General features: G+C 42.2%; 1 protein-coding gene across 3 annotated transcripts; it reads left to right on the top strand.

Annotated features, from left to right (window-relative positions):
- Positions 1-233: 233 nt before the first annotated feature.
- On the top strand, positions 234-8717 carry LOC306878695 (prefoldin subunit 2-like). 3 transcript variants are annotated; one of them, XM_079431185.1, is made up of 5 exons: positions 245-346; positions 7259-7347; positions 7751-7874; positions 7958-8167; positions 8517-8709. In XM_079431185.1, the coding sequence occupies exons 1-4, from the start codon at positions 278-280 to the stop codon at positions 8144-8146; spliced, it is 471 nt and encodes a 156-aa protein (XP_079287311.1). In that variant the 5' UTR covers positions 245-277; the 3' UTR covers positions 8147-8167; positions 8517-8709. The 3 variants fall into 3 exon arrangements, with proteins under 3 accessions (XP_079287310.1, XP_079287311.1, XP_079287312.1); XM_079431186.1 differs by having other exon boundaries at positions 7958-8157; positions 8517-8704; XM_079431184.1 differs by having other exon boundaries at positions 234-346; positions 7958-8717.
- The last annotated feature ends 1923 nt before the right edge of the window (positions 8718-10640 follow it).

Raw genomic sequence — 10640 nt, 5'->3', positions numbered from 1 at the left:
TGAACAAATGCTGCTCTTTTTAATTTTGTATTCATCAAAGAATCAAAGTATCACATGTTCAGCAGCACAACAGTTACTAACTTAATACTAATTAATAATAGTAACTTCATAATCATAATAAATCAGCATATTATTATGATTTCTGAAGGACAATGAAGACTGGAGTAATGATGCTGAAAATTAAATAAGAGAGCGGTAATTTCAGTCAGGAGTGTTCGCGGTCAGCCCCTCATGTGACCGTCGGGGGTCCTGACTGCGGTGCTGTGAGCAGTTCATCATGGCGGCGAACAGCAGCAACAGCACGAGCGGTAAAAGCGGTGGAAAGCAGCCTCCGTCTGCCGAGCAGGTAACGACGCGTCGGGTTTATTACAGTAACGCATGGACGCTTCATCTGCGCCGCCGCGAGCGCCCGACGCCCCACGGTGCATTCTAATGGATGCGTTCAGGTTTTGTCGCCTCGCTCGGTCTGGGAAGCGTGTAGATCGGGTGTGTAATGTGTGTATTGTTGTCTGTACAGATTGAGACGCGCGCGAGCTGGTTACAGTCGCCAATGCAAACCTCAGATCAGCTGCATGAGAGAGAAAAGATACTGTAACTTTTATAAATCTGTATAATCTGTGTATTTGACGTATGTCTCCACCCATTAAACTAGCGCGTGCCCTCCTGTCTCTATAAGGAGAGTGCATCATCTGTCACTATTCCTGTCATTCAACACTCGCACGCATTTAGAGGCGTTCCTGACGACTTCATATTCAAAAATGAAGTTTTTTTTCATGGTCTAACATAGATTTTAAGTGTTTAACATGTATCCTTTCTGACGGCGTTAGGTTTCATAATGTGCGTAATAGTTTTTTTTCCAATTGGTGATTAACATTTAAAACACAGGGTTCCCCTTCAATTCGGGCACTCTACATTGCTTTGGGAAGTACCTTTTCCTTGAATATTACTGAAGCCTTATTGAAACACCCTAGTGAAACTGGCCAATGGTGTTCAAGCACGTGAAATATGAGCGGGAATCCCACTCTATATAAGGCAGTGCTTGTACGTCATTCATTCAGAATCTTTTCCTTCAGCCAACCTTCTACTAGAAGCAAAAAACCTATCAACAAGAAAAAACTACTCCCTGTGATCTACACGCTGCAGCACGCCTTCTCTTCCCCTGCTGTGTTCCGGTGAGCTTCGGAAGCAAAGATGACTCGCGATTGCCTCTCCTGTGTGGAGCCAAACGAATCTTCTGATGGCCACGAATCGTGCGTCTTCTGCCTGGGTCCTGCCCACGCAGTGGCGGCGCTCGGGGGGTCGGTCTGCCCCCACTGCGGAGATATGAGTCTCTGGACTCTTAGGCTCCATGTGGCCATCGTCCAAGGCGATGAACTTGCCCAACTTGCTCTGCTGCGCTCTTCCTCTGCAGCCTCTTTCGAGCCAAGGAGGAAAGTGCCGTGATTTTCTGATGCGGATCTGTCAGGATCAGGTGACGAGCCCGCGCCGGCTCAGTGCCCACGTGCTCCTCACCCCTGCTGCAGGTCCCCTTCCAGTGCGCTTCATGACCGCAGATCTCCACCCCTCCCCCGACGCTCAAGATGTGCTGTCTTTCGGTGCCATGTAGGGCACTGAAGAGGAGGAGGATGCCATTTCGGTGGCAGCGTCTGCGAGAGAGGAGTGGTCCAACAGCCCGCTGGATTACACTGCACCCCACGGCAGTGACGCGGAGGACCTCCATCACAGTGATGTCGAGCTCCTAAGCGTCCTGTCCAAGGCAGTGGATGACCTTGGGTTGGAGTGGGCGCCTCCTGCCGAGCCGGCCAGAAGCCGTCTGGACGAGTGGCACCTCCAGTCGTATCTCGGCTGTAAAGACACCCCGTGGAGACCCGGCCCCTTTTTCCCCGAGGTGCACGACAAGATAAAAGTCGTGGAACGCGTGCTGCCGCCCCCCTTGTGGTGCTAGATCGTCATATGTGGCTTACTCTGACCGAATTGAAGGACTCAGAGAAAACGGCCCTTCTGGATGCTCCTGTGAATCCCTCAGGTCTCTTTGGCGCGGCGGTGGAGACGTTCACAGAGCGCTTCGTTGAAGCACAGAAGCAGTCGAAACCCCCTGCAAGTTCCGCTCCTCCTCAGTGCAGCGCGCGGGAAGACCGCACGCCCCTTCTGCTGCTCTTCGTGGCCGAAGCGCCATCAGGGCTCAAAGGGCCAGAGACCCCGCGCTGACAGAAACGGCGGGCCACCAGCACCGGAATCAAAACCGCGTTCCTGATGTTGTCTCTCGGAGGAGGAAAGCTGCACCCAGCGCCGAAGACAAGCCACTAAAGAAGTCTGCTCGCTTCGCTGTGTGTGCTCACCACGCCCCCCTGCCTGTTGCGGTTGGCGAGAGCAATTGCCATGTCTGTTTTTTGACTGTTCCACTATGCAGTGCAATAAAGTCGAAAAAAATACAAAACTGACCTCAATATCAGGACAGTTTTCCTCCTCTCACTCCCCTTTCTCCCATCACTCACACTCATGTGGTCTTAAACTCCCCGCCCCCCAACGGCGAGTTATCCCTCACGGTGTGCAGTCCGCCTCGCCCGCTGTCACAGTTCACAGAAGCGTGGCAGGCACTGCCAGGTGTATCAGAGTGAGTTATGAAATCAATAAAGAACGACTACACGCTTCAGTTCTTCCGCAGACCACCCTGTTTCAACGGTGTGTTAATGTCCATTGTACGGGAGAGGAATGCCTGAGTTCTGCGAGAGGAGATGGTATTTGCCGATCTTGGTAAACACAGCTCAGGTCTACAGGACCTAGTCGAAACCACGTAAAAGTCAGGGGGGGCGCGGCAACTACACAATGCCGTGTCACACCAGGGGCGGGGTTAACTCCGGTGAAACAGAGAATGTGAAATGGTGGCAGCTTTGGCGCTTTCACATAGATTAGTTGAATTTGTTTAATTTCAATGAAATCATGTGTTATGATGCACGGCCGTAGCGGTGCTCAATAAGCAGAGTATGATGGTGATCAAGTCCTAAAAGACATGAACTATATCAAAACATTGTGATAAACTGTTAGGGACAGCATTGAATTGGTGGTGCGTCAATACAGGGTGTATACAACCTAGTCGAAACCACTGATACACAGATCATAGCTGAGGCCGAGTAGGCGCGTGCGCTGCTTGCACTGACAGCACATGCGAGGCAAGCGATGACACATCTAGGTTATAAAACCTCGCGAAAGACAGCCTGCTGCCGTACAAATGTCCTGAATAGACATGCTATTTGCCCAGGCCCAGGATGACGCAAGTCCGTGGGTTGAGTGGGCCCGAACCCCTATCGGACACTCCGCGCCCTTAGAGCTGTAAGCCAAAGCAATTGCGTCGACGATCCAGTGTGACAGCCTTTGCTTAGACACATGCAGTCCTTTTGTGCATCCACCAAAACATACAAATAGCTGCTCCGAGAGTCTGAACTGTCTAGAGCGCTCGATTATAAGTGTGCACCGCACGTGCAGGGCACAGCAGTGTATTAAGTGACTCCGTCCCGGTCGGGGTTTCGGGGCGGAAAGCAGATAGTGTTATGACTAGGGCCGGGACTCGATTAAAAAAATTAATCTAATTAATTAGAGGCTTTGTAATTAATTAATCGAAATTAATCGCATTTTAATCGCATATAAATATTTGACCTGAGAACAGTGAGAAGTAAGTTTTTTTATATGGATTTTTAAATTTCCCATCCACAGGGCCAACCAAAGTGGTCTCATCAGCTTCTTTGTCCATGTTCACTGTGGTTTGTTTTTGTCTGTTTCTCAATATGCGTTCTTCAGCGATCTTATGTCCTGTACCGCCGAAGTTCAGTTCCAATTCTCAAGAATGCAAGTATAGAGGATGCATGAAAATGCCCGGATATGTTCTTGAAACTGAGGATGCATCGAGTGCAGACTTGAGAGAATCGAGCCGTTAGAAATCCCAGAAAACGCTGTGGGTGGCCGGTGTACGGAAGCCTGTAAGCTTTAAAGTCGCTCTCACAAATACTTAACAGCTCTTCAAGTTGAAAGTAAACATTTATCGTTTTGTTTTGGTTAATTTTAATAAAGTTATAAGACCCGGAGAAAGTCTGCATTTTTATTGGCATATTAAAATGAATCTTAACAGTAAAACATATAACGCTGTAAAATAAAACAATACAATTATATGAAAGTAATATCTATAATAGTATGAAATGTTTTAATAAGTTATGATATGACATTTTGTAATATTTATTGTTCATTGGCCGCTGCTTATGCTGAGACTATGCGGTCAGTTAAGCAGGAATGCAGTAAGTTACATCTCAGTTCTCATAAGTGTGCGTTCTGTGTTCTCGCGTCCTTCCGAGTTCGTTCTTCCAAGGAAGCTTGCCAAGACTAGGGCTGGGTATCGTTCAAAAAATTTCGATATCGATACCGATACCTTGAGTTCGATACCGGTTCCTGAACGATACTTTTTTCGATACCAGTTTTATAAAATCAGTTTTAATAAGATTACATTATCTCAAAAAACTATTTTTTTTAGCTTGTTGATATTTATACAGACTCAAAGCCTCATCTCATGAGCCACTGCACAAAGGAACAAAATATATCCAACACAATAAATAAATAAATAATTTTAATAAAGTTCAAATAGTTTTCAGTTTACACATCTGTTAGGCTACGTTTACATTAGTGCATGTTCATTTTAAAACACAAAGCTCAGACAGAATCATCATTTCTAGGTTGTTAAAGACTTCAAGAAATGTAAAACCTTCATCCACTTTCATAAGTGGGCGTTTTATTTTCTTTCACCATATGTTTTATTGTTATTAAATTCTGGTGTAGCATGTCTAATTATTTGAATGCATAAAAACAACTTAGTTTATTTAAATTTATTCTTAAAATAGCCTTATGAAATGTTTTATTTTTCCTCAGAAATTCTGTGTTCTGTATCTGGTTTTCAAATGAAGACATAAAACATTCATTTAATTTATCTTTAAATTATTGAAAATCAAAGTTTATTTATTTTGGCAAACAAAGGGAGGTTACTATTAAAATTAAAACATGGAATAACTGTTGTGTGATCATTACTAAAAAAAAAAAAAAGTTTTAATTTTAATAGTAGCCTAGTAGTAGCAGTATGTACTGTCTGCTGAACAATATTAATACCGTTAATATTAAAACCGAACTTTTATTTTGACGGGTTGCCTGGAATACCTTTACAGTTCTGTGTGTATATGAGATGAGTTAGTTTTACTCGAATCAAACGGTAAAATGCTCATGAAGTGACTTTCAGAGCAGGTCTGGAGATGTTGTTCATGTCCTCATTTAGAGAGGCGGCAGACGCTGAAATGACCGCGAGCGTCACGCACGCTTCAGTCTGTGTATAATAAACAAACCGCGCGATTTAAAGAGCTGACTGCTCCGTGCGCTTTCGAAACGCTCTCGCGGAGGTCAAACACTGATCAATCTGCACGTCGCCGTTTCTAGTCAAACACAGCTAGTGATGCAGGCTTATTGGCTCACTGATGTGATGAGATTAACCCCTTAGGTATCGAAATTTGGTACCGAACGACAAGACGTTTTTCGATACTCGGTGGTATCGAGGCAATTCGGTCGGTGCCTAAAAAGTATCGAACTCGATACCCAGCCCTAGCCAAGACCGGTCTCCACGAACGCAAGTCCGTTCTGACGCTAGTTGGTGCTCCAGTATAATCGGTCCGTCGAAACTCATCCAGTGAGAAACGTTCCGCGGTGCAAAAATAAGTGCGATTAAAATGCGTTAAAAAAAATTTACGCGTTATTTTTGTGTAATTAATTAATCTAAATTAACGCGTTAAAGTCCCGGCCCTAGTTATGACCTGCGCTTTAAATGGAGTCGAAAGCACTTTAGGCACATAACCTTTTCTAGGCTTCAAGGTGAGTCTGCCATCACCTGGCCCGAATTCAATACACGAGTCGTCAATTGAAAGTGCCTGAAAGTCTCCAACTTGCTTAACAGAGGCCAGCGCGAGCAGGAGCGCTGTCTTGAGAGAGAGCGCTCGCAAGTTCGCTGATTGTATGGGCTCGAACGGGGGTCCCGTGAGAGCGTCAAGCACAAGCACCAAGTCCCAAGTGGTTAGAGTAGAAGGGCGAGGAGGGTTCAGTCTTCTTGCTTCTTTTAAAAATCGAATGATCAGGTCATTTCTGCCGATCGATCATTTTGACTGTCAGAGGGTGTCATCTCCCCTCCCCGTGGATTACCCCGCCCCTCGACAGTAAATCTGCACATGTACTGCCCGGATGGAGAGGAGGTGTCGATCTCATTGCCGCTCTCATTACGGCTCAGAATGGGAAACTTGACATACTTAGTAGAGCCAGGCTCCATCGCTGTGACACGGCGGGATTTTATACGTTCCCAAAGCAATGTAGAGAGACCAAATTGAAGGGGAACGCTCTCGGTTACTCACGTAATCTCGGTTCCCCGAAATGAGGGAACGAGACATTGCTCTTATTGCTGTGTCACCGAGCTCAGGATCTTAGAATGCCAAATTGCTTCAGTCAAAGATTCTGAATGAATGACGTACAAGCGCTGCCTTATATAGAGTGGGATTCCCGCTCATATTTTGCGCGCTTGAACACCATTGGCCAGTTTCACTGGCGTGATTCAATAAGGCTTCAGTAGTATTCAAGGAAAAGGTACTTCCCAAAGCAATGTCTCGTTCCCTCATTTCGGGGAACCGAGGTTACGTGAGTAACCGAGAGCGTTATATATCTTTACATTACCACACACCCACTTTTTAAATTTGTATAAAAATATTTAAATATATAATATGAACTATTATGAAATATTAATGTTATATCACATGTATTTATTTAAATTGATATATATTTTATAGGCCTATTTTAAAAGCTTTATTTAATAATTTCATTACATTGTAACTTTAATAATTAATTATTTAATAAATATAAAGTGTAAATATAATTTGTAATAAATATAAATATTTGAAAGTCCAAAAGTTAAAATGATGTGGGAAAATGTGCATTTCAGTGCTCTTAACATTTAGGAAACTAAATAATTAACGAGAGACCATAAACATGTTTAAAACAATTATTATTACCTTATAAAAATAATTTGAGCAATAATAATTTAATTTAATACAATAAATATTTATTTAATAAAATAAATATTTATTTTGTTAAATATTTGATTTAATAAAATAAAGAAATAGTTATTTTATTAAATATTTATTTATTTTTACAATTTACTAGCTTATTAATATGCTTGTGTTGTTTGAATCAGGTGGTGGCTACTTTCCAGAGGATGCGACAGGAGCAGCGCAGTATGGCCTCCAAGGCTGCAGAGTTTGAGATGGAGATCAATGAACACAGGTGTGTTTAATAAAAATGACTTACCTTCCCTGCATTGTGGGTCCTCTGCAGTGAATGGGTGCCGTCAGAATGAGAGTCTAAACAGCTGATAAAAACATCACAATAATACACACCACTCCAGTCCATCAATTAACGTCTTGAGAAGAGAAAAGCTGCATGTTTGTAAGACTTGCATGTTTTCACTTGTAAACGGAGCTTGATCCGTGCATATTTCTCTCCTGATACAGACTTTTTCACAAGAGAATCAATATAATGCATTTTGGACTTATGCCTACATGTCTCGATGGATTTCTTTCTTACAAACACACAGCTTTTCGCTTCACAAGATGTTAACTGCTGTTGTTTGAAAGGCAGTGTAAACGCATGCGCTCTTGTTCTAACGCTCATCACTTCCTCTCCACAGCCTTGTCATTGACACGCTAAAGGAAGTCGATCCGTCACGGAAGTGCTTTCGTTTAGTTGGCGGTGTGCTTGTGGAGAGGACGGTCAAAGAAGTCCTGCCTGCATTAGAAAACAATAAAGAACAGGTATGACTCTGCTGCTGGGCTCACAAACATTTGCTCGTCATAAATAAACAATGCATTATTAATGCTCCTCTCCTTCCGATCAGATTTCGAAGATTGTGGAGTCGCTTAGCACACAGATGCAGACGAAAGGGCGGGAGCTGACGGAGTACCGCGAACGCTACAACATCCGATTAGTCGGAGAGGACGACAAACAGGGCAAAGCGGATGCCAGTCAAGCCAAAGAGAGCGAAGGAGGAGGCTCTAAAGGAGGCGCCGGAGTGCTCGTCTCCTAGTGGATTTTTCTGTAAACGCTGGTTAGAAATCGTTGGCGCTTTAATATTTGCGGAGAGACTGAGTTGGCATGTTTCTATTTAGTCTTACAGATGCTAGTCATAAAACATAAAAGAGAGTGAAAGTCTCGGTTTTCATGCATGTTTTGTACATTGATGATATTAAAACACAACTCCCAACAAAACCTTTCCTATCCATTTACAGCCGTTCACAACGAGGATGCAGCAGCTAAATTGTTTTGCATTATTTACTTTTCAGTCCAGTTTATTACAAATAAAAGCCGTTTAATTTCACGTCTAAATGTACTGCATAAATTCACCATCTTCAAAATGGTTTTGAGGCTTGACTTTCACTTTCTTCTGCTTTGGGAAGACGTAATATTTGGTGCAGAGTGAAATGAGCGCGACGGCCAGCGACTGTCTCGTACCCTGGACCTCTGACTGTTGACCGCAGCTCGACTCCATCGTTTATCGTGTCACGACTGTACACCTGTGGATGATGCCTTATGTTTTTGTTTTTGTGGTTGTTTTGGTTATTGAATTAAAAATTAAAAATTCAGCAAGATATGTTCTCAGCGTTGCGTGTTTTGTTCGTCATTGAATTCACACACTTGTTGGAGCCAAAAATGTTTTAAAAAGCATGTGTTGCTAATTTAGTTAATTTAGACTGTGAAATTTAAAGTACAATTGTATTATTAAACTAGTCATTTTTATAGATTTTCAAAATAATATAAAAACAATAATTTTGCTATAATTATTGAAACTGACTGTTTCTAAAAATGACAGTGGGAATATAAAGAGGTTTGAGTCCAATTTAAAGTTAAGTCAGTGCAAAGACTTAAATTTGTTTGAGATTAAATGTTTATATCAAAGTTCAAATTCTGATTGCAATATATGAGAAAATCTTTTTTTTTTTGTTGTTGTTATGCAACCCTATACTGTAAATGATTTCTCTTTGTTTTGAAATTGACTTCCGTGTGACAATAATTGTACAACTCTAGTTATGGAATATTTTACAACATATACCATGATGGCGAACAATTACCATATGCATATACCATGGTATGTGGGTGACACTACTTCAAAGTAGCTGTATGCAAGTGAGCGGGTACGAAATTCCGCGAAAACCACAGATTGCTTTACGGCAGCAACAAACACGTTCACAGCTATCTACTGTAATTATGTCGAATTTACGACAGGAAATTCCACTCGATTAACTGTAGGGGGCTGCCAAGTCTCAAAAATACCGTCTCGAGATCGCCATTGTGTATTTACAATATTATGTTTTAAATATTTTTTATTATATTATTGTATATTTTATTACTTAAACGTAAACATTACTATGGCACCATGTGCAAAAACATCATTTTACTTTATGATTAGCGCTTGCTGAGCACATTTAGCACGTAATGCACCAAAACTGCACGTCATTATTTACCAAGATAAAATATAAATTAAAAAATAAGTTCCGACGAGGATGGGATTCGAACCCACGCGTGCACACTCGGAACAATTCCTAACTCAATTCCTAACAATCCAAACAGTCAATGGTCTTTCCTAACAGTTCCGACGAACAGCACTCAACGTGGCAAAGCAGCCATTGGTCGAACTGAGCTAAGCAGCTATTGGTCGGAACATTGTCATGTGATTACATGCATAAATAGTGCATTATATATAAATAGTATTCGTGTCTGCATGCCATTGATCAGTCCCCGTCCAAGTATTCCCTTAAGTGCAAGAAAAATGTCCCTGGAGAGCTTCACGGAAATGTAGTGGCTCAGCCCCTGGTCAGCAAGCTGCTGAGAGGTGAGTTAAATTATAGTGCACCTGTGTTAAACTTGAGTCTTGTTTCATGCTGCCTGTGTAATAATTTAATTCCTCTGTAATGATAAAAAAGAGAATTGTGAAGAGTCATGTGAAAGTATTCCACATTGCCTCATTTTCATCTGCATTAAATTCAAAAACATAATTAGTCTGTTTACAAAGCTACAATGAACCGTGGAATAATAACATCATACATGATGCAATCAATGCATCCTTTTATTCACAGACTGTTCATGACCCATGGCCAGGCTGCTCAGAGACCTGATGTCAACAGGATTTCAGAATGCGTCGCACTCAAGCTTTTGAAGGAATTCAGGGAAGCCAGAAACAGGCCTAAAGACAACAAGGGCAAAATCTTTCCAATTCCTCAGGCCATTGTGATGACGTATAGTCACATTAAGCAGCTGCTTGAAGATTGCAGAGAAGTGTTGGACAAGACCAACTTGGTGCTAGTTACGATCAACAACACTACAGTGTCGTCTTGTTGAGTTGGTTCTTGATACTGGATGAGCTATTCTAATTCCAAATTTATTTGTATATTACACATTAAATGTATACATTGTTTCACAGCAGCTTTATAGAAATGTTAATGGTTGGAATATTTTATTGCTTAATATTACACAGCTCTCAGTTCTTGATTCTGGTTGGTCAGTTGTGACATTTTCTAAGTCGG

This window comes from Barbus barbus (assembly GCF_936440315.1).
Source record: "Barbus barbus genome assembly, chromosome: 2".
NCBI lineage: Eukaryota > Metazoa > Chordata > Actinopteri > Cypriniformes > Cyprinidae > Barbus > Barbus barbus.
This window is presented reverse-complemented; position numbering and strand designations above follow the sequence as displayed.

Bases quoted from the DNA above. Each gene is read 5' to 3' on its own strand.
- LOC306878695 (XM_079431184.1), top strand. From the start codon at position 278: ATGGCGGCGAACAGCAGCAACAGCACGAGCGGTAAAAGCGGTGGAAAG. The intron at 7,348-7,750 runs GTGTGTTTAATA...TCCTCTCCACAG, and splicing joins ATGGAGATCAATGAACACAG to CCTTGTCATTGACACGCTAA. The intron at 7,875-7,957 runs GTATGACTCTGC...CCTTCCGATCAG, and splicing joins TAGAAAACAATAAAGAACAG to ATTTCGAAGATTGTGGAGTC.